This window comes from Amia ocellicauda, chromosome 16 (genome assembly GCF_036373705.1).
Source record: "Amia ocellicauda isolate fAmiCal2 chromosome 16, fAmiCal2.hap1, whole genome shotgun sequence".
Lineage (NCBI taxonomy): Eukaryota > Metazoa > Chordata > Actinopteri > Amiiformes > Amiidae > Amia > Amia ocellicauda.
In genome coordinates this window covers 1,915,028-1,942,093 of record NC_089865.1, presented here as the reverse complement: position 1 = coordinate 1,942,093, position 27,066 = coordinate 1,915,028, and the positions used below count along the sequence as shown (strand labels likewise).

At 54.2% G+C, this 27,066-nt stretch overlaps 3 protein-coding genes across 3 annotated transcripts in view; all 3 read right to left on the bottom strand.

Moving 5' to 3' along the window:
- The window catches only part of agap1 (ArfGAP with GTPase domain, ankyrin repeat and PH domain 1), a 158,748-nt gene extending 149,453 nt beyond the window's left edge, over window positions 1-9,295 (bottom strand). Inside the window, exon 1 of the mRNA XM_066688570.1 lies at window positions 8,197-9,295. Within this exon, the coding sequence (XP_066544667.1) occupies window positions 8,197-8,359 (163 nt within the window). The 5' untranslated portion in view covers window positions 8,360-9,295. The remainder of the gene's footprint in view (window positions 1-8,196) is intronic.
- Window positions 9,296-16,054: 6,759 nt separating this feature from the next.
- On the bottom strand, window positions 16,055-19,454 carry rpe (ribulose-5-phosphate-3-epimerase). Its single transcript, XM_066687336.1, has 6 exons — window positions 19,277-19,454; window positions 18,615-18,694; window positions 18,118-18,257; window positions 17,573-17,707; window positions 16,996-17,082; window positions 16,055-16,862 (listed from the first exon to the last, which is right to left on the bottom strand). The coding sequence occupies exons 1-6, from the start codon at window positions 19,396-19,398 to the stop codon at window positions 16,740-16,742; spliced, it is 687 nt and encodes a 228-aa protein (XP_066543433.1). The 5' UTR covers window positions 19,399-19,454; the 3' UTR covers window positions 16,055-16,739.
- Window positions 19,455-20,340: 886 nt separating this feature from the next.
- vps16 (VPS16 core subunit of CORVET and HOPS complexes) overlaps window positions 20,341-27,066 on the bottom strand; it is a 9,714-nt gene continuing 2,988 nt past the window's right edge. Inside the window, exons 5-24 of the mRNA XM_066687335.1 lie at window positions 26,949-27,066; window positions 26,681-26,796; window positions 26,186-26,308; window positions 26,041-26,096; window positions 25,867-25,956; window positions 25,509-25,603; window positions 24,711-24,787; window positions 24,429-24,560; window positions 24,064-24,191; window positions 23,902-23,937; window positions 23,693-23,801; window positions 23,446-23,580; window positions 23,214-23,322; window positions 22,987-23,084; window positions 22,764-22,868; window positions 22,428-22,505; window positions 21,217-21,386; window positions 21,032-21,128; window positions 20,835-20,938; window positions 20,341-20,721 (exon numbers count right to left, since the gene is read on the bottom strand). The exon at window positions 26,949-27,066 is cut by the window's right edge and continues 27 nt beyond it. Coding sequence (XP_066543432.1) covers window positions 20,577-20,721; window positions 20,835-20,938; window positions 21,032-21,128; window positions 21,217-21,386; window positions 22,428-22,505; window positions 22,764-22,868; window positions 22,987-23,084; window positions 23,214-23,322; window positions 23,446-23,580; window positions 23,693-23,801; window positions 23,902-23,937; window positions 24,064-24,191; window positions 24,429-24,560; window positions 24,711-24,787; window positions 25,509-25,603; window positions 25,867-25,956; window positions 26,041-26,096; window positions 26,186-26,308; window positions 26,681-26,796; window positions 26,949-27,066 — 2,121 coding nt within the window. The 3' untranslated portion in view covers window positions 20,341-20,576. The remainder of the gene's footprint in view (window positions 20,722-20,834; window positions 20,939-21,031; window positions 21,129-21,216; window positions 21,387-22,427; window positions 22,506-22,763; window positions 22,869-22,986; window positions 23,085-23,213; window positions 23,323-23,445; window positions 23,581-23,692; window positions 23,802-23,901; window positions 23,938-24,063; window positions 24,192-24,428; window positions 24,561-24,710; window positions 24,788-25,508; window positions 25,604-25,866; window positions 25,957-26,040; window positions 26,097-26,185; window positions 26,309-26,680; window positions 26,797-26,948) is intronic.

The window sequence follows — 27,066 nt, the reverse complement described above, 5'->3', positions numbered from 1 at the left end:
GAGCTCAGGCCACAGCTGCCCAAGAGTCTCGCCTCAGAAGCGGACCGCGACCCACTCGTGCCATAAATCCACAAATCCAATTTCCGGCCCCGGATCGTGGGGCACGGCAGTCAGTAAATCAGGCGAGCAGCGACGCGGCAGTGGAGTCCGTTTCCGAGCCAAGGCCGCTGCCCCGTTATTTATTTGCCGCATTTCCTGGATTTATGTTCGTTAACCCCCGTCGGCGGGCCAGCTTTACCGCACCGAGCCAAGACCGCAGCATTTTAAATCACCACACTGCCCACAGATCAGAGGGCAGGAGGGCGTGAGCAAGCCCTAAATATTTACCCCTTTAAAGCCTGCATGTGAAGATAGTATAGCTCACCAGCAGGACCAGGGAGAATAAAACACCCACACACATGCACTGGACCGATGCCACTGCAGACAAGGGCAATTGAGTGACGAGAATCACATCCCTCGCACTGCGGCGGAGGGGTCTGACAGGAGCCCAGGGTGCTGAAAGACGCTGGGCAGTTTCACACCACTCCAGCTGCCAAACACCCCTCACAGGCCCAGCAGGGTAACGGGCCCGGCCTCGCTGCCAGAGAATCCTAGGTCCACAGCCCTGGTGCCTTGCCAGCCCCTCCGCGCCCCCACGACGCCACACAGAGCAGGTGGCTGCATCCCAAACGGCCAGCCAGCTGCCCCCGAGGGCAAGGGCCAGGGCAGCGCCTCTCGAGCCTCATGGCTGCGCAGACAGGAAGTGGAGTCTATCTGTGTAACGAGATATTCGCGTGAATTTCTCCATCAGCACCTAATTAGCCACGCATCTGTCTCCATGCCTGTCTGTCCATCAATGTGCCTTTGGTATTTTTAGGGAGTGAGACGGCACAGTGCAGGTAGAGCAGGTTACGGTATTATGAATGCATGAATGAATGAATGAATGAATGAGGAATAAGTATGTATGTCTATGAAGCATGTATTTATTTTGATTAATTCAATATTTTGTATTATTCATTCCTCTTCCTTTTCATTTCGGGCCAACGCAGGGAGGGCTGTGGTCGTTCACTCCCGGGGGGGCAGCGGCAGGATTAGGCGAGCGAGGGGATTATGGCGACGCCGACACGGCTCCGCTAAATCAATTTTAAGCGTCTGGGCCGGGCTTTGAGATAATAGGGTTACCCCAGCGAGGACTTCAGCGTTCAGTTCAAAGCCATGAAATGCATCCTTCTGCAAACCTCAGGCACTTGAGAGGAGAGCAGGGTTCAAAGGGGAAAGTGACACAGAATGCTGAAGAGTCCGTATTTGCAGCAGCGGCAGATCGGTGGGTCTTCAGACCCCCAAAAAACACCCCACCGTCTCTGCGTGGTGCTCGTCAGGGACAGGGACAGCACCCCAGGGGGTAGGACTTACAGGACAATAAAGAAAGGCAACTGAGACATTCATTTAGTGACACTACATTTTCCCCCTGCGAGGGAAAGCTGACCTTTAAGCTCCAAGATCTATAAAGACCACCAACCCTGGGTTAATGGATTACACTGGTCCTACGAAGCAATTGAATCAGCGCAGCAGTGTGTTCAGGAAGTGCAGGGGGACGAGGCGAGGCAGGGCCGTCCCCACACACACACACACACACACACACACACACACACGGGCAGGACAGTCAGGCACACCGCACAGTGACACTCACAGGGGGATTAGCAAAGAACAGCAGAAGTATCCCGGAGACCAGATCCGGGGGCAGAAAAGAGCTGCCAGGAAAAGCTGGTCTGGGGGTGTTGCACGTGGCTTCACCTTCAGTAATGATACTCTAAACACGCGGGTAGATTTTTTTCCTGTATAGTTTTATATCCTGCTCCCTCACACAGAGGCTTCTGGTCAGCAAACACAGCAGTGCCGCCACCCCTAGGCACACCTGCAATGGCCGTGGGTTGTGCGTCTCTCCACAGCGTCACACCACAGCCCTGCTTCCTGATCCCAGCGGGGCAGGGCGCTCTCTGAGTCAAGGCCTGAATAGACAGCAACCGCACAATGACAGGGACACACACATACACACACACCCCTTCTCTCTTTATCTCTCCAACCCAGCAGGTCCCTGGTGAAACTCTCTGCCCTGCTGGCGCAGCGCAGTCTTGTGTGAGAGGCAGTTGCCACGGGAGCCGAGACCCCCGGGAGAGAGCGCTGGGGGAGAGGGGGTTTGTGAGGCGTCAGAGACCGACACACTGCCCTGAAAGATGCAATTCTGGAGACAACACAGGAAGCAGCAACAGCAATTGTAGTAGAGTAGTTGTCAGCAGTAACAACTTCACATGCCGCTCGACAGCCCAGATCGGATCCCCCTCTTAGGAACCCGTCTCTCTCTGGCTCCTCCACTTCCTCAGTTATACAGATTGAAGGAAACCGTCTATTATTTCAACCTGGCCTATTATAATTATTATTATTTTTATTTGGGGGGACACTTGGACTACTGCCGGCATTTGTCGAAATCTCCTACAGAAGTACACCTGCTCTTCACGTGCAGGAACAAGCGACGCGCTGCCTGTACACAGAGTCAAAAACGCTCACCCATCTATCTACACCAGTGCTTGATAAAATAAATTAAATTCTTATAAATAATGAGGGTTTGAACCTCCTCTGAGTAGCGGCGCCCTCCTCCTGACAAGAGAGCAGAGAGGGACGCTGGGAAACTGTGATTTAAAGAAGGGAGCGGCCGTGCTGCTGCTAAAGCAAACAAAACCAACTGGTCAGCAGAAAAATAAAACATTAAAAAAACACACACACACACAGCCACTGTGTTTCTCAAGCCTTCAGGTTCTCACGCGCGAGTAAAGTGGATCTGTGAGGTGAATACGAAAAGAACTGCGGACCGGCCCCAACACAACACAACACAACACAACACAACACAACACAACACAACACAACACAACACAACACAACACAACACAACACAACACAACACAACACAACACAACAACACAACACAACACAACACAACACGTGCTCTTCAGAAAGTTCTCCAGCCCAACCACACCATGTGTTTCCAGTTGAACCCATCCATGTCCCTTGGTCATGCCAACTCCTACAGCACGTGCAATTTTCAGGTTCGGACCCAGTCTAAATCCCAGTGGTACCAGAGGCTTCTACGAGAATGGATCGTGATCTCGGTGCTCAGCAAGCCAGTTCTCACCGTCCCCCCAACTCTGGGAACCCCCCCTCCAACCATTGACACCAGTCCCCTGGTCTCCGAAGTGCAAGGTCAGACAACTACTTGTGGTCTGTGAACTGTGCACAGAGAAAGAGTAAAATACATTTAAAAAAATATATATAAAACAGTCAGACCTTCCCCAGATCTATGTGAAGCCCCCTCTCTGCACTTCGGACTGGCCACAGCTTCCCTCCCCGACCTGGGAAGGCAGGGCACCGCGCCAAGCCAATTCTCACCCATGCTGCCACGGGGCATCTCCAGCCGAGATCCGCACACACTGAGGAACGCAACCGTATTACGAGACGGTGAGGGGTATTTGGATCTGTATTATGGGATTCATGCACACACACAAAATAATGCAATCAACTCCTTACAACAACACTACACACGCGATTAATACAAAAAAACATCAATCGCTGGATCTCGGCACATTCTTTCCCCCCCGGACTGCGCAGGAACACTGTGGCCGGCAGGAGCAGTTCAGTTCTGTCTTTTTATCGATCAGAGGCATCAGCAATAACCAGCAATAACCTGCACCCAGCGCCAGGCGATCGATTGTCTGACTGCCAGGCCAGCGTGACAGCAACTGCTCTGTCCTGAACCCCAAAACCTTCCAGGTTCCCAGGATGACCAATTAACAACTTAAGGACTCATGGGGCCCCTGTCATTGAAGCCCACAGACTTGCCGCTCAGGGTGCCGGCAGGACCGCAGCACGGGGCTCGGCACGGGCTGATCCCACAGGACAGCAACGGCAACGGCAAAAACAAAACAGCTACCCTTTAGACCAGGAAACAAACAAACAAACAAAGAAGATAAAGGGAAGGAGGACAAGAAACAGCCTGTGATGTAGGAAAGGAAACAGGATTTTAACCAGAGTAAACAGGGGGACAGGAGGGATGTGACAGGACGGCACCCGTCACTGCATGGCTGGTGGCGGCGGGGGGCAGTATCGGCGCATTTGCTGGGGCCGTGTCCCCAGCTGACCCACATGGGCAGACTGCAGGGTCACAGCTGGCCACGATGGGCTTGATGGTCATTATGACATCATCGCCAGCTGTGCTTCGGCTACTTAACTCTTAGCAGTAGCTGTTCCGACCCGACCCGGCCCGGAGCTCCCCTGATAAAGCTCTACATTGATCGTTCTTCTCCCATGCTGTTTGTGGACCCGTACCGCAGCCGTGCTGAAGAACCTCTTGTGGGGGAGTGTGAATAATGACAGCGCTCGCTGATACCCGAGTGGCTCCTTTTTCCTTCCTGTCAGCCATCCGCAGGGGAATACAACACACAGCACGGCAGCGGGGCAGACGCTGGTAAACACTCCTGGTCACATGCTCGTGCTGCTCTCTCTGTGCTTTTTCCAGGTTTAAAACAGGCCTCCCCCCCGGGACGCAGCAGCGGCTGATAACTGATGATAACCCATATGCCCAGTCCCACCCCGTGGTCCCCCACCTCAAGAGCCTGCTGGACCGGCCCGGCCGAACAGGATGAGTCAGCAGCAGCGAGAGAGCCCTGCCGCCCACGCACCGGTCTGCTGCACTAGCATGGGTGTTATCTGGGAGCCGTGTGGCGGCGACATGGACCTGCTGGCTTGGCCTGACAGCACAGATAACAGGGTGCAGCTCACAGGAGGACCAGCGCAGAGTGCGACCCAGGACCCGGCTGCCACTGCTGATAACAGCCACCGGGCCCCGTCTCACTGTGATTGCACTCACACACATACACTCACTCACTCAGTGTCACACACACAGGTGTATCTGTGGGACACAATCTGTGTCACAGCGAGACACAATGAGGAACAATCTGATACCTGTACCAATCCCATTGTTTTACAGGTGCAGGTTTTCTAGGGGAGGTCTTTTTTGTTTTGTTTTGTGGAGGAAGTTGATGGAGCACAACAATAATATCTGTCATGGCGGGGCTGCGTGACGCATCCTTCAGTGTCCAATCACTTCCCATTAGTATTAGACGTGGTAAGCGGTTCCCTTTACCAGTGTTGCGACTTCAGTGTGATCAGGTACTCGGTGAAGGTATGGGTGACACGGAAGGACAAACCTAGCCAGGTTATTGTATGCGGCTGGCACAGACAGATCTAACTTTGTGACTGCATTCGTGCACCGCAGCATCACTACAGACTGTGTAAACCTGAACAGACCCCACACACCTGGAACGGTACCTGTTCTGCCCAGCACTCACAGCTTTCGCTGTACAGACACAGGTAGGCAGCTGTGGAGCGCTGATCTACTGACATCCCATTAGACAGTCTTACCACTTCCACCAGCGAGACAGAAGCATCAATGTACGACAGCACAGCACCCACCTCCCCACACACACAAACACTGCGTACGGTAAACATACAGAATGTGCATCATATGCGGCGATAAAAAATATCATTCATTGCTCGTTTCTTTGTTCTCTCTGGGATTATTTTTAGTCTTTGAAACCCGTGGCGCAGTAGAGCAGCAGCTCCCAGCAACCCCTGCTGTCACCTGTGCACTCAAACTGCCCCCCAACCCCACACACGTGACACAGTAAACACAACGCACTGACTGAACAACTGCCAGGGCCTCGTTAAAACCATATACACGCTCAAATTTACAAAAACAAAGATAGTTCTATCACCCGTGAGCCCAGCGATCATTACTTGATCTTCCCTACGTGTGGTGTGTGTGTGTTTGTTTGGTCCGTTACTGTGTTTACTGGTGTGTGTGTTTGGTCCGTTACTGTGTTTACTGGTGTGTGTTGGTCAGTTACTGTGTTTACTGGTGTGTGTGTGTGTGTGTGTTGGTCAGTTACTGTGTTTACCGGTGTGTGTGTGTGTTTGGTCCGTTACTGTGTTTACTGGTGTGTGTGTGTGTGTGTGTTGGTCAGTTACTGTGTTTACTGGTGTGTGTGTGTGTTGGTCCGTTACTGTGTTTACTGGTGTGTATGTGTTGGGTCAGTTACTGTGTTTACTGGTGTGTGTGTGTGTGTGTGTTGGGTCAGTTACTGTGTTAACTGGTGTGTGTGTGTGTGTGTTGGTCAGTTACTGTGTTTACTGGTGTGTGTGTGTTGGTCAGTTACTGTGTTTACTGGTGTGTGTGTGTGTTGGTCAGTTACTGTGTTTACTGGTGTGTGTGTGTGTGTGTGTGTGTGTTGGTCAGTTACTGTGTTTACTGGTGTGTGTGTGTTGGTCAGTTACTGTGTTTACTGGTGTGTGTGTGTGTTGGTCAGTTACTGTGTTTACTGGTGTGTGTGTGTGTTGGTCAGTTACTGTGTTTACTGGTGTGTGTGTGTTGGGTCAGTTACTGTGTTAACTGGTGTGTGTGTGTGTGTGTGTTGGTCAGTTACTGTGTTTACTGGTGTGTGTGTGTGTGTGTGTTGGGTCAGTTACTGTGTTAACTGGTGTGTGTGTGTGTGTGTGTTGGTCAGTTACTGTGTTTACTGGTGTGTGTGTGTGTGTGTTGGTCAGTTACTGTGTTTACTGGTGTGTGTGTGTGTTGGTCAGTTACTGTGTTTACTGGTGTGTGTGTGTGTGTGTGTTGGTCAGTTACTGTGTTTACTGGTGTGTGTGTGTGTTGGTCAGTTACTGTGTTTACTGGTGTGTGTGTGTTGGTCAGTTACTGTGTTTACTGGTGTGTGTGTGTGTTGGTCAGTTACTGTGTTTACTGGTGTGTGTGTGTGTTGGTCAGTTACTGTGTTTACTGGTGTGTGTGTGTTGGTCAGTTACTGTGTTTACTGGTGTGTGTGTGTGTGTGTGTGTTGGTCAGTTACTGTGTTTACTGGTGTGTGTGTGTTGGTCAGTTACTGTGTTTACTGGTGTGTGTGTGTTGGTCAGTTACTGTGTTTACTGGTGTGTGTGTGTGTGTTGGTCAGTTACTGTGTTTACTGGTGTGTGTGTGTGTTGGTCAGTTACTGTGTTTACTGGTGTGTGTGTGTGTTGGTCAGTTACTGTGTTTACTGGTGTGTGTGTTTGGTCCGTTACTGTGTTTACTGGTGTGTGTATGTTCAGTTACTATGTTTACTGGTGTGTGTATGTGTTGGTCAGTTACCATGTTTACTGGTGTGTGTGTTTGGTCCGTTACTGTGTTTACTGGTGTGTGTGTTTGGTCCGTTACTGTGTTTACTGGTGTGTGTGTTTGGTCCGTTACTGTGTTTACTGGTGTGTGTATGTTCAGTTACTGTGTTTACTGGGTCCGTTGCTGTCCTGTTCTGCTCGGCTGTGCAGCTTTAATGTCTGGGAGAGTTTACGTTAAGAGATCATTGTCTGCCCAAGTGTGTACGTTTTCCCGATTACAAAGCCATTTCATGTTATATCTGTAATCTAGCCGTGAACATCTGTCCGGGAGGGGGGTGCGTGTCAAGTCCAGTTCACTGCACAGACCCGACCGTGGGGGCAACGTTGGCCGTGCCACCTTTCTGCAACCTCTCTGCCCCTCCTGGAGGATAAAAACTGTCTCTGACTGCCTTCCCTGAACTCAATGACAAAAGCCGACCCAGCCATCGACACACAGTGTGACATAGTAAGCAGGTGACCCTGACCGGGACCAGGACCTGAACAGAAACACAAAGCAGTACGGGATCAGTACTAGAGCACAAACTCGCTGCTCAGGTGTTTGCAGGTGAGTCCATCTGTCATGTCCGTATTCAGTTTAGTAGTCTGTGCTTTTCTGATTGTGCGCTGCTCACACAGGCAGAAACCACCAAGACACTACAGAAGGCATCTCCAAGACTTTACTCCACCATGCGTGTCTGTTATTGGAGTTACTGCACCTTCCATCCAGACAAGCAGCCTAATAATACACGCAACCTGAACCCGAGCATTGCAAAGCACCACAATGCACACCTGAAGCAGCCACAGCACACAGCACATCCTGGTGGACATTGGAACTCCACAAACGCATCCAAATTCCGAGGAAGACCGACCCGCTCAGCGACGTCCCAGCCCCGGACACACACCCTGCCGACAGCGGCACAAGCATACACACAACCCCGCTACACACATGCGTCGGTGCCCGGTGCCCGGTGCCCCTACCCTCGATGGCGATGACGTGCTCCCGGATCTGGTTCTGCAGCACCGGCTCCTCCACCCGCTCCAGCAGCTCGTAGATGGAGTAGATGTTCGGGTGGACCGACTCGAAGCGCTGGATCTCCGAGCGGATAGCGGCCGAGTTGGCCAGATGCTGCTGGTAATTCATGGTGTGTGCGGGGCACTGACGGTGCTCCTCTCGGCGCTGCTTTGCTGTGGACAACTTGTTTTTGCTTTTCTTTATTCCCAAAGTGAATGAAGTCTTTAAATCCCGTTTGGCAGAAACACAAAAACGATTCAGTAATTCAATAAGACACGCAGGGGGGCACACACCGAGTCCGCCGCAGCGCCGCCCGGGTCGGGTCCCGGGGAGATCCGGACCCTAGCGTCGGCCAGAGAGGGCGAGCCCCGCCGGTCCCAGTGCGCCTCGGCGCCGCAACTGAAGTACACGGGCGCCCCGACCACGGCTCCCCATTCCCGGCGCAGGGAGGGAGGGAAGCAGCACAGAGCGGTCCGGGTTCAGTTCGTGTGGATCCGAGCGGGTCCTAGTCGCCACCCCCCACCGCCCGGACGGAGCCTGGACACGTATCTGTCCCCATATGCCGGGTAGAGCTGCGGGCGGGCGGAGGCAAATGTGCGGGTCTGCGGGATCTCGGGCACAGCTGTCGGCGGAAGAGGCTGCTCTCCAGGTGACTCAAAGCCCGCTCTCCATGCCGCTCTCCCTCTCCCTCTCCCTCTCTCTCCCTCTCTCTCTCTCTCTCTCTCTCTCTCTCTCCACCGGAGGAACCAGCGCCGCAGCCCCGGGTCAAGGTCCCCCCCCTGGGCCGAAACGGTGCGCTGAAGTCCGGGCGAGGATGGTCAAAGCAGCGCAGACTCCCGCAGCCGCGCTACAGACGACGGGAACAATATGAAGTGATAATCACAACAACAACACCACCGCGATCCGGAGGGATCCGTGCGAGTCCTGCGCCTCCTCCTCCCGTCGAGCGGCCGAAGTGCAGTTCTCCCTCCCGGCCACAGCCTGCCGCTCCGCCGGATCCTCCGCGCTCGCCACTGCGCATGCGCCTTCCCGGGACGTCGGCTGGGAGACGTCGAGGCGCTGCATGGATCTTTGGAAGTGGGGGGGGCGGTCGCGGTGCTTTGTGGGTATTGTAGTTTTATTCTCGCTTCAAATGTGTTCTTCTACCCTTTGAATTTGAATTCACAAAAAGGGATCAGTTCAGGTGCTTAAATGACCAGCTCAGTTATGTTTAAAAGCAATCATAATCAACAATATTAATACTTATTGGAGAACAACTACAAGATCAGATCATGGCGTGTGTCACTGGCCGCTGGTCCAGCAGGGCTGTGCGGGTCTCCCTCAAGAGCAGATCATAAACCCTTGGAAGCGTTTCCTGGTGAAGCAAGTAGTGTTTTGGTAAAATAAACAGTTGAGAGACCATTGGGATCAAAACACCTGAACACTTTTCAGTCCATTAAAGACAGGAACTCTCTTCCCTGAGCAAGGGACTGGACTGGACTGGACTGGACCGGACTAGCTGAATGTGTCGGCAACCAGTAGTGTGTTTTTGGAAACTGCTGATTTTCGGGTGACCAAATAAATATTCTAGAGGCAGTGTAATTGAAGACACAGTTCATTCACAGAGTCCAGGTCCAATCCTCTGCTATATCGCTGGTGTCATGAGTCCTGTACCCCTGGCTGTGGCCCCCCAGGACCAAGGCTGTGGTCCCCTGCGCTGGGAGGGCCCGTTTAAAAGGGACACCCGGACGCCACTAGTCTTCTTCCCTCATAAAAAATAAAAAGATATTGGTCTTTTTCCTGTCTTTCACCATCCCATCGTGGGATCAACCTTCCCTGTTCTCTCTCTCTCTCTCTGTCTCTCTCTGTGGTGACACTATCCTCTGGTTTCAGGTGAACCCTGCTGTGATCGGACCGTGTGCTGGTTCTGTGACACTCTCAGCGTCGGCCGTGTGGATCAGCCTCAGTCAGGGGTGTCCGTCTGCCTCCTCGGTTAATTGGCCACCGAAGGACGTGGGCTTTGACCTTCCCCTCTGTACGGGATTAACCCTAACCCTAACCCCCCCCCGCGTCTCTGACTGACGGGCAGTGCTCGTCTCCGGCTCCGCAGAGGGAACCGCCTCCCGCCCGCACCCAGCCTCAGCACCACCACAGCCGTGTAATTACCTACAGCGACAAGCCGGGCTGCTCGGGCTGGTTCCTGTCAGGCTGCTGAGAGTTGGACTGAAAGGCACATGCACTCACACTCACACACACACACACACACACACACACTTATACACACACACACTCACACACACTTATACACACACACTCACACACACACACTTATACACACACACTTATACACACACTCACACACACACACACACACACTTATACACACACACTCACACACACTCACACACACACACACACACACACTCACACACACTTATACACACACACTCACACTCACACACACACACACACACACACACACTTATACACACACACTCACACACACACACTTATACACACACACTTATACACACACTCACACACACACACACACACACTTATACACACACACTCACACACACTCACACACACACACACACACACACTCACACACACTTATACACACACACTCACACACACACACACACACTTATACACACACACACACTTATACACACACACTCACACACTCACACTTATACACACTCACTCACACACACACTCACACACACACACTTATACACATACACACACACACTCACTCACACACTCTCACACACACACTTATACACTCACTCACACTCACTCACACACTTATACACTCACACACTCACTCACACACACACACACACTCACTCACACACACACACACTTATACACACACACACTCACTCACACACACTCACACTCACACACTCACTCACACACACACTCACTCACACACACACACACTCACACACACTCATACACACACATAACCACTTATACTCACTCACACACACACACACACACACACTCACACACACTCACACACACTCACACACACACACATAACCACTTATACACTCACTCACACACACACTCAAACACTCAATCACACACACACTCACACACTTATACACTCACACTCTTGTTGCACTCTGTGCTGCAGTGTAATCCTGCACGGCGTATTTCACGTCTTTCTTTCTTGTGTGTTTGATAAAACCCTCACTCTGCACAGCTTTCACATACTGCACCATTTTGCTGTTCTTCATATAATTATGGATAAGGTTTTATTAATTTATTTATTCACTTATTCATACAAGTCACCTTGCAAAGGACGCTGCACCCAAAACCAACACACAAACAATAATACTAATGGTATTTCAAGAGGTTGGGTCCCAGTCTGGGGGGCGTCCTGTGTGAGGGGGTCTGGAGCGGCCTCTCAGTTGCATGTGACTTTTGCATAACGTTAAGCCCCAGCTGTGCGGAGTGCAGTGTACACAGGCGGGAGGGCGGCCGCGCCCTGGAGCGCCGGCTGGAGGCGGAGCGTGGCGGTAATCCCCAGGATTAGCAGGGAGTGAGAGCAGCCCGGCCGGAGGGGCAGAGTCAGTGCAGTGCAGTGTCCTCAGAGCCAAGTGCTCACCTAGAGCTGAAACACCTGTACAAGGAACTGCATCACAGACCAGACACACACACACACACACACACACACACACACACTACGCATCAGGCCTAAGCAGCTCAAACTGAACTCAGTGCGTTTCTGTGATCTAACCCACACCCTTGTTGTCAGTCACGGTGATCTGGCCCCTGGTGACGCAGCTGTTTTTACCGGTCAACCCGTCCATCTCAGAGTCATGCTACGAGAGTCACACAACACCTACAGCAAAATGTGGGGCAATACTGTGTTGCAGCAAGCAAAGACGGATACCTGTCAGACAATGCAGGACCAAAGAACACAGAACCACAGAAATTAAGAACACAGAACTGGCACCCTGTGTTTATAACCTCAGCACGCTGCTCTCCTATTGATTTCTGACTCGATGACTAAGATGACCTTGCAGATTCAGATTTGGTTTGGTTTGGGAGTGTAATCATGATGTGAGTGAGGGAGTGAGGTATTGCCACGCTGGAATCATACTATCAACTTTTGTGCCAGGAGTTTGGTGGACAGTAATCAGGAAGAGGAAGATAGATAGATAGATAGATAGATAGATAGATAGATAGATAGATAGATAGATAAATGAGAGGAGATGGAAGAGGTTCACCCCCTCCCACTGCCAGACCGACACAGAGCCCGTTTGTTTGTCTCTCTTCCTGGGAAAGAATGTGCCCCTCTGACCACGGGCCCCGGGGGGAGGCAGCGGACCCTGTGGCCGGGCCAGCGCCGCCCCGGAAGCTCACAGAGAGACGACTCCATTTTCAGAGCTCCAGAGGTCCGATAGAAAAAAACGCCACGGACCTGTCACAGCACAGGGGCCACCGGGGGGGGGATTTTCCATTTTTGCCCCCTGACTCACTCATAATGTTTGTGTATCTTTATTTATTTCGTTATTGTCCTCTCCTGCTGCTGCTGTGGGAAAAAAATAACACACATCAAATAAAAAGCCCTGGATGTCATGACTAACGGCCGCTGAACCTCACGATGCGTAAAAACTCGAGGCTGAGTGTTTTTCTGAGGCTCCACAGAGTCACCAGAGAGAGTCTCCGGACTGTGTGTGTGTGTGTGTCAGTCTGGTCCTCCGTGTCCACGCCCACACCACACTTCTGCTCGAGCCTGCTGTGGGGGCCAGTCAACATCACAGATCTCCAAACCCCCGTGGGGCCCCTGGTCACCAAAACGTCATCACAGCTCCACTCATCCCACGGACCGCAGCTCGGCAGAGATGCACACAGGCCCCACTCTCCTCCCTCTGTTCGGAGAGGCCCGGAAGTGTCCAGTCCCCCCAGGGCCAGCCAGTAACATCCTGAGAGGGCCGGGGCCACAGTCCCCCACCCCAGAGCCCAGCTGATGCCACTGGTCTGTGTGTCTGTGGCCCCCGTGGCCCTGTTTCTGTCTGTCCGGACCGTGGCAAAACTGATGTCACTCCGGCACGCCAGGAGAGCTGTCGCGAATCAAGTCGTGCCAGAAAAACCGAGCCGCTCTATATCTCCGAGTGAAAGAGGCCTCGTCTGCAACCCTCGGCCAGCGCTCTGGTGCTGCTGGACAGGGGGCCGCGCTTTCCTCCCCCATCGGCCCTGGCTAACCGCCGCACCCCCACTGGCGATTGTTATCCAGCTGTTTTAAATACACAGAGGATCAGATTACCGTCCTCCAATATCCCACAGCGATGGGCTTAGAGGGCAAATCCCAGGATCACATCCACAGCAGACAGAAGAGATACCAGGGGCACCGGCAGCGGAAGAGCGGGCAACCGGCCTGGCACAGGAGAGACACCACCCCCAGTGTGTGTGTGTGAGTGTATACACAGCCCCTTGCAAACCTGATCCAATTAAAGCAATAACGAGCTGTCGGGGGGGGGGGGTTCAGGAGGAGGAATCTCTCGTTTAAAAATAGAAATGGAAGAAAGCACAGAGGGCGAGGGGGTCAAGCGTGTGTCTCTGCCTCGTCACAAGCTGTGACTCTGACACCGGCTCACAGGGTACCCCCCCCCCACTGCCGAGACAAACATGGGCAATTAGTGTCGGCGCAAAACCCTCAGACACACTCCACCGCCTCCACGGACCCGTCTCCTTGACTACCACTGTCTCCGTCTCTCCGTTTGGCCTCTTCCCCTCTTCCAGCTCTCCGTGCCTCTCCCCTCCACGCTGCAAACTTGGCTGTCTAATTCTTTCTTTCTCTCTCTCCACTGTCTTTCTGTCAGTCTCCCTACCTCCGTGCTCCCCTATTCCCCCGACCCCTCTTCTCTACTGTCCTCACCCTTCCTCCTCCACCTATCCACTCTCCTCCCCTTCTCTCTGGCTGCCCGTGCCTGCTCTTCACCGGCAGTTGGCATCCTCTGCCGGTGGCACCACAACAAGCACGGGAATACGCCGTTCATGAGCCGCCACACGCCTCCCGCCCCCGAGGCACGCCACTACATATGGCGACATGCTAATTACACAGAATGTGCCAGTCGCCGCGTCCCCGTCCCGTCCGCCCCCCCCACACACCGTGCCGGGAGATGTTCTGAGCCACTGCGCCACAGAAATCACGGCATGTTCAGAAGCTGTGAAACTTAATATGATAGGAGATATGAAACTGAATACAATAATAATGCTCGAGATGTGTCTGTATAAAACATTGTGACTCATATCAGTGTCACCCACAGCAACTGGAATTAAGCTCTGGTTTTGTTTTCCCGCTTTAAAGCACCTTCCGTTCAGATCTCCAGGGCCAGTCAGTGTGCGTTTCTGTGAGTAATTGCGTGTCTGAGTGCTTGTGTGTGTCTGAGAGTGTGTCTGTGTTTCTGAGCTGGCAGTGAGGGCTGCCAAGGACACGGGTCAGAGAGCTGAGATAACGAGAGACAGGATGGCAATGTCAGCACAGAGAGAGAGAGAGAGAGAGAGAGAGAGGGACGAGGATGGAGAGGGAGGAAAGGAACGAGTGGTTGGGAATGAGAGAAAGAGGGAGGGATGGTGAGGGGAATGGAAAGAAAAAGAGGGCGTGGAGAGAAGTGAGAGAGAGAGGGAGGAGGGAGAGAGGACATACGGAGGTGACTGTAACCAGCCAACCAACCCTCTCTCCTGGGAGCCTCTCTGGGTCACATGGCGTAAACTGAACCGCACTGAGCCAACGGAAGCTGCGCGTCTCTGGGGCCGCGAACGGAGCGGTTACACAGAAACCTGCCACACCTGCAGGAGCGACCACTGGGCCCTCAGGAGTCCGGGCCCGGACCCCAGCCCTGCCGCTGACCACGCTCAGACACGGGCGCGGAGATCCCACTCACACAGAAACATTTCAGCCACAGAGATGTATCGTCTGTCTTTTCCCTGTTCCGACATTCAAACACTAAAAGCAGGATTTAGTCTCTGTTCATACATCGAGCCCGACGGTGGATTTGTATTCAGACTGCGGTGGAGTTGGTACACCAGCGCCACCTGCTGCACAAACAATGTAACCCATGAGAAAACATGTCATGAGGTTTGCCTGCTTTTGTTTACTTCCAAAATAAAAACTGTCCAAACCGGACGGGTAGTGATTTAAGCTCAGCGATACCCGTCCGTGCAGCCAGGAGGGGGGTGCTGCTGAGGAAGTGGGTCACCCCGTCTCCCCAGGGCTGCTGGCAAGAGCGGCGGTTTGAGATTTAGGCCCATATTTACAAAACACTAAAGCTGCCAACCCTCTCTGGCACTTCCCTCTGTCCTTTTTCCATTCCTTTTCTGAAGAGACAGAGAGCAAACTCCATAGAAGTACAAAACACACATTTTTAAAAAGCTTTGTCAACTCAAACCAGCCCTGAGTTTTATGTGAGAATTCACCCGGATCCGACGCCACCACCAGGCCGGGCCTTCAGCCACGGAGCCGCCCGACCCCGCTGCACTCCCCAACCCGTCTCCTGTCCTAGAGGCGTCTGTGTTCGTCTCCTTTCTCCCCTGAGTGTTTTATTTAATCCTCTTTCACTCTGTTTGGGGATCACAGAGTCGAGGGGCAACTCTCATTGGTATTATTGCATGTTCACATCTATAATACTGTGTTTTCTTCTCTGAATGGGCAGCGCCGTGTGGCATCTGCTCTGAAGGGCACCGTGCCGCATTAAAACACAATTCAATGGTCTTCCCCCAGCAGGACCGGCAGCTGAGATCTCACCAGACCGGAAACACTACTCACGGCCCACGTGTTCGGGTAGACCCTGTGAAGAGCAACAGACGCAACACACCAGCGAGGCCCGAACACACGGCTTTATTGTCCGCGACAGGCAAGGCGCCTGTCTGCTTGATCCCCGTTTACAGAGAAACGTGAAGAAACACAACCGTCACAGCACAGTCCACGGCCCGGCGCAGCGGGCGGGAGGAGCGCGCAAACTACACAAACTACAAACCTAAAGGAATGTCTTCCAGTGTGCTCTGTCATGTGTAACAGACGAGAGGAGACAACCTGGATCCCCTGCCGTCGGGTCGGTCCACTCAGCACCGCACACAAGCAACAACAGGAACAAAAAACAAGCTTCGGAAAATAAAATACAATTGTGACGACAAACTAAATCACCTTTTAATGCTGAAGACAGATTTCAGCTGGTGCAGGCTGAGAGAGAGAGCGAGAGAGAGAGAGGGAGAGGAGACACCCAGCTGAATCCGAGACAGCAGTAATAACGGGGTTGTTCTTCTTCTGGCTGGGTCGGTGCCGGTGCCGGGTCCCGGTTGAGGCAGAGCTCAGTGACAATTATCCAGTGTGACATCCTGGGGGTGGAGGGTGGAGGGTGGAATGGAGTACCCATGTATTCAGACTCCAGCACTGAGGACCCCCCCACCACGTTGAGGGCCAATTTCTAGACGGGGCTGGATTCGGTAGGGTTGTCATACGTGTGTGTATTTGTCGGGGGTGGGGGGGGGAGGGCCGCGGCCGCCCTCACCGGTCCAGCGATCTCTTCTGGATGGCCTCGGCGCAGGCGGCGCGCAGCAGCGAGATGACGGAGCGGGGGTCGGCACTCTTCATGATGGCGCTGCCCGACACGATCATGTTCGCCCCGGCCTGGAGGGAGGGAGGGAGGAAGAGAGAGAGAGAGAGAGATAACCTGTAGCCTCTCTGTGGTTTTAAATGAGAACTAACATTCATGAGTTACTTCCAAATAAAATCACAAGACCCCTCGGGTTCGCGCACTCACCTCCGCACACTTGTGAATGCTGTCCGGCCCCACGCCACCGTCCACCTCAATGTCCAGAGAGGGGAACTGAGTTCGCAGCCAGTTCACCTGCAGAGCAACGCAGGGGGACACACAGTGAGACACGGTGAGACGCGGTGCGACGTGGGGGGCAGGGACACACAGGGACACACACAGAGACGCAGACCCAAGAATATACGAAATCTGGATCGACAACATCGTCTTCATCAGCCACCGGGGGGGCAGGAGGCTGGCAGAGTCTACAGCTGTGCGCTCTGAACACATGCCAGGGTGAGAGAGGACCGCCCCCCCCAGAGAGCAACCTGCCCACAGCGCCCTTAACCAACTCCCAGCAGCAGCAAAGACCCTCGACGCACCTCCGATTCCCACACACAGTCCACACACCAGCCACCCCCCCACTGCAACAGACACTGTGCTGAGTGACTGCCCAGCTGCCGCACAACTGACACACAGACGCACTCACGCATACACACACCGCTAGGGCGTGGGGCTAGTTACAGCTTCACAGGAGCCCAATTAACCAATTAACAGGAGAACGACTGGGAATGAAACCCCTCACCTTGGGCATCATGTCCTCCATGAACTTCTGCCCCCCGAACCCAGGCTCCACGGTCATCACCAGCGCCATGTCGATCTGCGCCGCCCAGGGGGCCAGCTCCTCCACCGTGGTGCCCGGCTTGATGCCCAGACCCACCTGTAAAGACACCCCCCCACCCCCGGACCAGTTCAGTACAATAACAGGACAGCCCTGGAGCTGTAACCCGGACCCTCCCCCTGAGAACAAGCTTGCTGCCAACGGCCGGCTGGGTGACAGTCCGGGACAACAGTACCGAGGCGCGGGAAAGCCCGTTGTCTCTGTGCCACAGGCCAGCTGGTGTGGCTCCCAGCACGAGGGGCCGGCGGAAAGGAGGCAGAGATCTGACTGGGGGGCATCGTGTCTGTCGCCTGGGCAGCTCGACAGGCTGGTATTAACCAATAAATACATTAACAAGGGAATGAAAACGTAGGACGAAGTGTGCTCTGTTGCTCTTCCAAACAAATCTCCCACCCCTGAGCCAGACCTGCAGCCATCCACTTCCTAACCCCCCCCGGACCCCCACTCACCTTCATGCCACTCTCTCGGATGTCCTTGATGAGGGGCCCAGGGTTGCTGGTGGCCTCCAGGTGGAAGGTGTACTGACTGGCCCCCGCTGCCGCCATGGGCCGCACCCACTGCTCCGGCCGGGACACCATCATGTGCATGTCTGACACACGGGGGGGAGGGAGAGAGAGAATTAAACAGCTCAAAACACTATCAGACACAAACAGAATGATCCAAGTGATATTCAACGAATTACAAAAATCACACATTTTCATTAAACGTGTTTTGAACGCAAAAATACAGTGTTCAAAACCTCCTGAAATACAACAAATTCAAAGGACAGTTTGGAGGGGAAAACAGCGAATCAGGGCATTTATTCTCACACCCCACCAGCTGATACACACATCCCTCTGGAGGCGAGACACACTGACTATGACCTGCTCCTCCTGGATGCCACCTGGGGAGCCCAAAGTCACGGCCTGCTGGTCCGAGCCCAGAGGGAAAGAGGGGCTGCGCTCACCAAAAAAGGGCTGCGGGCCGAGCTGGGTCCTCAGACACTCCACCACGGGGGGGCCGAAGGTGATGTTCGGGACGAAATGGCTGTGGGGGGGGAAACATTGTTGTTACAGTCCAGTCACATGTATGGCAACAAGACAATGCTGTACATCACAAGTGAACGCAAGGCGCTGTAGTGCAGTACAAGCCCCCCACCCCCGGGTTCAACTCCATTGATTTCCCTGCAACCTTTAGCCCCGCCGTGCAATGAACTTACAAACAAGTCATCTGACCAACAGGCACAGTTTAATGAAGGGCCACTACAAAGGGAATTGATGCGTATTTTGCACAGCAGTGATATGGATAGAAGTTGGTGTTTAGTTTTCAAGGAGTAACCAGAATTGAGAGTATTTTCCTTGCTGGGCTAGTGCTGCTGTAGTAAAAGAGTGATTCTGGTGATTATCATGCGGGGCCAGAAACGCACAGCCCCGCACACACGAGTGACTGGACAGCTCATCCGCACACACTGCCCACCATCTTACACCACTATTTACCCGAGGGAGAGGCTACTGAAATGAGGAAGCGCGCATGTGCAATTCAGCCACTCCGGACAGAAACCCGAGCACAGTCCGTGAACAAGCGCACGATAAGGAACTACAGCACAGCTAAGGTCCGGCCCGGCTGTACCCGTCCATGACGTCCAGGTGCAGGTAATCCGCCCCGCAGTCCAGCATGCGGGAGCACTCGGCCCCCAGGCAGGCCAGGTCGCTGTTCAGGATGGACGGGCCGATCTTCGCCGTGTACGACATGCTGGGCAGCTGCGGCTCTGTGCGGCTTCTGTCTGCGCTCCGGCCTGTGCTCGGGCTGTCTGGAGTAGGTGGCCTCAGATCCAGTGCGCAGGCGCCGACAGCCCTGGTTTAGGGGACACAGCCGCATTCGGTGCACTTCCTGATTTCCGTGCACAATTTCGCAGAACTGTTTGATGTCTTTCTACCTGCCGATGGTTTAGGCTTCCAAAATATTAAATATATTTTTTTAACATTTCCTTCCCACTTCCACTGCTGCAAAAATAATCGTTTTCTTTGGTGGGTAGAACTGGAAGTTGTGAATTAGGAACAAGCAATACATGCCTGTCGCCTTCCCTGGACTGATACACGCTTTGTCTAACCCAGAGTGTGCTTCAGGACAGCTAAGATGTAGAGATGCAGCATCGTTGTGTGTTGAGTGATAAAGCAAGGGACACACGATAGCAGTGTAATGATCTTGTGCATGCAAGTTGCAATTCCAGTTTATTGGGATGCATATTTCTCTATCATTATTATGACTTGATTTCTTAGCAGACACCCTTATCCAGGGCAGTATATGACATTATCTTTCCATTTTACCCATTTATCCAGCTGGGAATTTACTGGAGCAATGTAAGTAAAGTCTCTTTCTCAAGTCAAGTCTTTCTCAGCCTGGGACTGAACCCACAACCCTGAGCTCCTGACCATAACCCCACACTGCTGCCCTCTATAGAAACAAATTACTCTTTCCTCGTCTGATGTTTTATTTTTGTCTCCTTCACTGGTGTCAATCTGTCGGTGCCTCAATAAACCCACAACTGTGCCCTGTAATGTTTCCATCTGTTATAAAGCATTTTGCATATTGGGTAAAAAAAAAAAAAAAACAGGCCAAGCAACCTGCTTGACAGTTTCGTCTGTCTGTAAAGCTGTGACAGGCCTTGTCAGAATGTAGCAACAACACTTCTGTCAGCTTAAAGAGAGTTTATTAGTAGTAATGGTAGTAAATAACGATGATGCGTTAAATAAGGCCACAGCACTCTCATATTAACACTATATCAACAACAGTAATGTACAGAGAAGCAGCCGGAGGACAGGAGGGCAGCCCATCCCCGCAGCGGACATCTTCCCGGGAGTCAGAGTGTGGGAGTGGGGTTTCCCACCGAAGGGTGTGTCTCTGTCTCGGCCGCGTGTGTGTGGGGGGTTTATTTCTTGCTGGCGGCAGTGCGGGCGCGGTTCAGCCGCTCCACCAGGCCACGGTCGGTGGTGGGGGAGCAGTGGGACAGCACCAGGCTCAGCTCCCCCTCGCTGCGCCGCTCGATCGCCGCCTCCGCCGCGCCCTCCACGTCCCTGCAGAGAGGAGGAGGGAGAATGTAGCAAAGCGAGAGAAACAGAGGGAGCGCGACAGCGACTCACACAGAGAGAGGGAGAGACGGAGCCCCACAGCGACCCACAGGACTCACCCTACGGCCAGGTGCGCCTTCACCTTCTGCTCCGGCGTCACCTTGGACACGTACTTCTTGGCCTCGTACTTGTTGTGGTGCTTCACACAGACCTCCACGAAGGGCTGGAGCAGAGAGAGAGAGAGAGGGAGAGAGTGTGAGCGTGAGCGTCAGTGTGTGTTATGAGACAGTGTGTTTGTACAGGTGTGATATCATACCAGGTATCCAATGGGAGACTTCTTGCTCTTGGAGAATTTCTCCAGCTCCTCCCAGTCCTCCTTCTCCGACAACGCTGACAGCTTCTGCCACCAGTACCTGACAGACAGACCGACAGTCAGACCATCACACAGACAGACAGACAGTCATACAGACAGACAGACGCACACACTCAGGCCCCCGTCACCTCTTGTCCGGGATGCGGAACTCCTTGTACAGCTGCTCGGCCTGCCGGCCGCGGCCCTGGAGCAGCAGGCTGTGCAGCGTGTCCTGCAGAGACAGGTCCATCATGGACTGGCCGCTCTCCTCCTCCTGCCGGCGCTGGAACCGCAGCAGGCGCATATGCTCCTCTGTGGCCTGGGGGAGGGAGAGAGAGAGGACGAGGAAGGAGAGGGGGAGAAAGAGAGACTTTTACTTTTAAGGTCCTTTATTACTATCAATATAGTGTTTTTTGTTTGTTTTGGTTTTTTACTTTATTCAATTTTTATAAATTGTTGAGATTTACCCCAGGTTCCTCCTCTTCCTGTTACACCACACACGGCACACACCCTCCCACTAACACACCACCTCTGCGGAAAACGATGCACATCATGCACAGGAGTATAAAATGCAAAAAAATCGACCTTCACTCTGGAAACAGTTACAAATCGCAGCCCTGCAGCCCGCTTCTCCTGTCTGTACCAGCACACAGTTCAGAAAGCCTGCTCTAAACCGGTGCTCGTGAGTGAGTGACGGAACATCTAAAACAACCCTCAGTCACACGAACATCTACAGAATTAAAAAGATGAACGAGCGTCTCCTCAGAGCCACAGAAAACACAGTCCGGCAGCTGGGTCAACTCTGGACATATTGTCCTGAACGCTTTGGGGGGGGGGGGGGGGTTATACAATGCTCTCCATGCAGGAGCTGCATCCTCCACCAACTGGAGCGAGGGACGGGGGCTGCCTGGAGAGCAGAGGCGTGGAGCACCTTCACACTCCCCGGCACAGGGCCACCTGTCTGCCACACGGAACGGCAGATGGTGCAGCGTCTTAGTGTGTTAAATGTAAAAACGCATGTGGCAATAAACCCAGCACGATCTGAGCTCCCTCCACTGTGTCCCCCTGCCCTCTGTCCTGACCCGTCATTCCCCTTCTCTCTCCGTGGACAAGCCCTTCTAAGGTACCCGTGTTCCCCACACAGAAAACATTTCAGACTCGGAACTTGCAGACACTGCATGATATCGAAGTTCCAAGCCACCTCGATCGAAGAAGACGGATCATGTAATAAAACAAATACCTGTCTCCTGAAAGACATTACATGATTAATATTGAGAGAGAGAGAGGCTCCGAGTTCCTCCATCCCTGCCCAGTCCTCTGGACACAGGGACCACGGCTCCCGGTGCAGCTCAGCTCTTACCTTGGCGGCGAACTCGTTCTTGGCCTTGTTGTACTCGTCCACGGCGCTCTGCAGGGCGGACAGGCGCGCCTCCAGCTTCTACCGGGAGACAGGGACAGGGCCGAGTCAGTCCCTCACTCACGTCACCTCGACACACCTCAGCATCACTGTGTGCAAGTGTGCGAACATGTCAGTGCGAGCGTGTCGCTGTGCGTCAGCGGACTCACGCCCTCTCGGACCTCAGTGTGTTGGTGTGTGAGTGTGTCAGTGGACTCACCCCCTCTCGGTAGCTGGCTCGGACGTCAGTGTGTGAGTGTGTCAGCGTGTCAGTGTGTGTCAGTGCGTCAGCGTACTCACCCCCTCTCGGTAGCTGGCTCGGACGTAGAAGTTGCCGAGCTCCTGGTGGTCGTCGTCCTGGTTGAACAGGTCCTTCAGGGTGTCCTGCTCCTGGTGCTTACAGAACTGAGAGCAGGGAGAGGGGGAGGGAGCTCAGGGTTAAGACGCTCTCTCTCCTGGTGCGAACACGACGAGGACAGGCAGACAGGCGGACAGACAGGCAGACAGGTGGACCCCCCCTCACCTGTCTATAGAGGCTCAGAGCCACTGGCTGGTTCCTCAGGGTCATGAAGAAATCTCCTCTGTTCATTTCGTTTTTCAGATAGGAGACCACAGTGTACACTGGAAAGGGGGGGGAGAGGGAGAAGAGAAGCTGGATCATTGTCCCCCAGTGGCCCCCGGTCGGGTATACAGAGCCCTCCCTCAGTCCCCCAGTCTCTCAGTCCCTCTCCGTCCCCCTGAGGGCCGTACCCAGGTCGGTGTCTCCGCTCTCGATGGCTTTGCTCAGGGCCAGGTGGCTTCTCTTCATCTTCAGCAGCAGAGGGACCTGCTCCCCTGAGCGCGGCTCGAACTCCAGCAGCTGAGACAGAGAGAGGGAGAGAGGGAGGGAGGTGGTCACAAAGGAGTTGCCCACTCAATCTGAGAGAGAGAGCTACAGGAGAGAGAAAGAGAGGCGAGAGGGATGGAGGGGTTGGGCGGGCACCTTGATGGCGAGCTCAGTGCGGCCACAGTCGTACGCCCGTGCCGCGATCTCCGAGTACGAGATGCCCACAGCCTCGCCCAGCTTCTGATTGACAGCCCGGGCGATGACATCATCCGGCTCCTCCTTCTGCTGGACCTGGGAGGGACGCACAGACGCACAGGGGGGCACACACAGGAACACAGTCAGTGCATCAGCCGGTGAATCAGTCAGTGTGTCGGTGAGTGTGTCAGTCAGGCGGTCGTCCGACCTTGTGGCAGGCCCAGTGTTTGAGGACCCTGCTGACGCCCTGGTACTCTGGGATCTTCAGGTAGCGGCAGATCTCGATGGCCAGAGGGTAGAGCCGGCGGTACACCAGCCTGAGGGCAGGAGGGGGCAGAAGAAAGAGGCAACAGAACACTGAGAATGGTAAAGGACACAGACACACACACAGTAGTGTGAGACGAGTTGCACACTCACCTGTCGATGAGCACCTGCACAGTCAGCTGCTTATACCTGGGAGAAGAGTCAAGGAAAGAACAGGACTGGACTGACACGCTGACACACACTGACCCAAACACACACTGACCCACACACACACACACACACACACACTGACACGAGGCCCAGGCCGCAGGATACTGTGTGTGTGTGAGTGGGAGGCCCACAGTGTAGTCCCTCACGGCGTTCAGCACACGCAGGTCCCGACACACACTGACAAACAGGTCAGGGGGGAAATTACTGAGGAAGCACTTCCCAAAGGACGCCGCCTATAGAGAGAGAGAGAGAGACAGAGAGGGAGAGAGGGAGAGAGGGGTGAGAGAGAGAGGCAGGTCAGTGCTGAGTACTCACGTTTCTCCCTCCCTCTCTCTTCCCCCTCCCTCTTACCCTCACTCTCTCCTCTCCACCTCCTCGTTTACCATCCCCCTCCCTTCTCTTTCTACTCAGTCTCTCCTCTTACCCTCCCCCACCTCCATTCCTCTCTCCCCCTCTCCCTCCCCTCTCACCCGCAGCAGTGTCTTCTGGGTCTCGGGCTCCTGCTCGTAGCCGGCCGCCTCCACACACTGCCGGACCGCCTCTCCCAGCAGGCTCTGCTCCTTGATCTCCCGCAGGTACTCGTCCGCCTTCTGGCTCTCCTTCTGCACCGAGGACAGACAGACACACGGACACAGGGTCACCACACCGGCACCTACAGATACGGCCTCTCGCAGACAGATGGACAACATGGGAACAGAGTCTCACAAACAGACCGACACAGGCACGGACGCACAGACAGACAAAGCCCTCACCTCATACTCCTTGTGCGCCTCGAGCAGCAGGGCCCCAGGAGCCATGGAGGCAATCTTGAATATCTCCTCACAGGCCACTGCAACGCAACACACAGCGCACAGATTGAGCACTGCACACTGAGCACAACGCAGAGTTGGTCCAAGAGTGGGCATGTCACAGTGTCAAAGCGCCAGAGAAAGTGCGTGTCAGTGTGTCACAGTGTCAGAGTGCCGGAGAGAGGGAGTGTCAGTGTGTCACAGTGTCAGAGTGCCGGAGAGAGGGAGTGTCAGTGTGTCACAGTGTCAGAGTGCCGGAGAGAGGGCGTGTCAGTGTGTCACAGTGTCAGAGTGCCGGAGAGAGGGCGTGTCAGTGTGTCACAGTGTCAGAGTGCCGGAGAGAGGGAGTGTCAGTGTGTCACAGTGTCAGAGTGCCGGAGAGAGGGCGTGTCAGTGTGTCACAGTGTCAGAGTGCCGGAGAGAGGGAGTGTCAGTGTGTCACAGTGTCAGAGTGCCGGAGAGAGGGCGTGTCAGTGTGTCACAGTGTCAGAGTGCCGGAGAGAGGGAGTGTCAGTGTGTCACAGTGTCAGAGTGCCGGAGAGAGGGCGTGTCAGTGTGTCACAGTGTCAGAGTGCCGGAGAGAGGGAGTGTCAGTGTGTCACAGTGTCAGAGTGCCGGAGAGAGGGCGTGTCAGTGTGTCACAGTGTCAGAGTGCCGGAGAGAGGGAGTGTCAGTGTGTCACAGTGTCAGCGCGTCACAGTCTCAGAGTGTCCGTGTGGCACAGTGTCCGGGTGCCAGAGAGAGGGCGTGTCCAGTACTGACCTGGCACCTCCTGCAGCAGCTCGTGGCGAGTGCTACTGATGATCCGCACGCCGTCCAGCTCTGGAACCAGAACCGAGTCCTCGTCCAAGTGGTACCTGCATCGCGGGTCAAGGACAGAACCCGGGACAGTGCGGAGAGCTGGGGGGTCCTCACTCACAAAGCGCTACACTAAACAGAGCCAGGCTCCAGCTAAAGGGATCTTATTCTGGGGTCTGGAGATCCGATGTACCCTCTCTGACACGCCCTGCTCTTTACTCTGCCAGTTTTGTCTTATTTGCCCCTCCCACCCCTACTCAAGCCCAGCCCCACCCATTCTCTCCCTGACCCCCCCACCGCCACCCTGTGTGAGGCAGGATACTGGATGGTGTCGTTGCACTCCCCGGCCACAAGGAGGAGCCGGTCCCAAATCAGCACCACAGAGGGCTGTCGGCTCTTGGGCCGGCGACACCTGCAAAGAAAACGGCATTGCTTAAAACACACAATTCAACACAATTCACATACACTCACTCACCACACACACACACACACTCACCAGACCATCTGCTTGGGGGCGGGACGCACCTTGGTGTCCACCTCTCCGAGCTTCTCCTGAAAGACACAGTTCATGAACAGGTTGGAGCAAAGAGTGGCTCTGTGTATAGTGTGTGTGTGCCCTGTGTACAGCCCAGCACACTCACCTTCAGGCTGGCCGTGCCCATCCACACGAGCCCGGTGTCGGTGAATAGAGCCAGGTGCTTGTAGCTGAAGGACACGGCCATCTGCACAAAGCTGCAGGACTGGGGCTCGAGGCCAGGGGGCGTCTGAGAGAGAGAGAGAGACAGAGACAGATGCCCAAGATCTGCGCACAGCGTGTAGTGTGTGTCCACTGTGTGTGAGTAATGTGTGACACAGCGCGTAGTGTATGCGAGTACAGTGTGTAGTGTGTGTGTGTGAACAGTGTGTAGTGTGTGACTACAGCATGTGTGTGTGTGTGTGTGTCCACTGTGTGTGAGTAATGTGTGACACAGCGCGTAGTGTATGCGAGTACAGTGTGTAGTGTGTGTGTGTGAACAGTGTGTAGTGTGTGACTACAGCATGTGTGTGTGTGTGTGTCCACTGTGTGTGAGTACAGTGCGTGCCGTGTGTGTGTGTGTGTATCTGTATCGAGTCTGTATGCAGGGTGTTGTCCTCACCAGGGCGGTGCAGGCCGTGTTGTCCAGGATGTAGAGCTCTCTGCCGGTGGCCAGCAGCACCTTGGTCTGTCTGTCCTGAGTGAGCACCGCCCAGCACAGGGGCGCCCCCTGCAGGCCTGGAGGGGAGACACAGTCACACCCACACCCTACTGTCCGATGTTCGAAAGGACGCACACGCTTCTACACGGTATATTTCAGTAAGGCATGCGACGCAGAGAAACAAGTAGACAAAGAGACCCTGACAGACAGGCAGGCAGACAGACGGTACCTGGGACCTCAGGGAGTCGGCGCAGTTTGAGGTCGTCGATGTTGGTTGCGAGGGTGAACCGGGACGCCCCCGTCACGATGGCGACCCCCGTGCCGTAGGGCGAGTGGAACACCTTGGC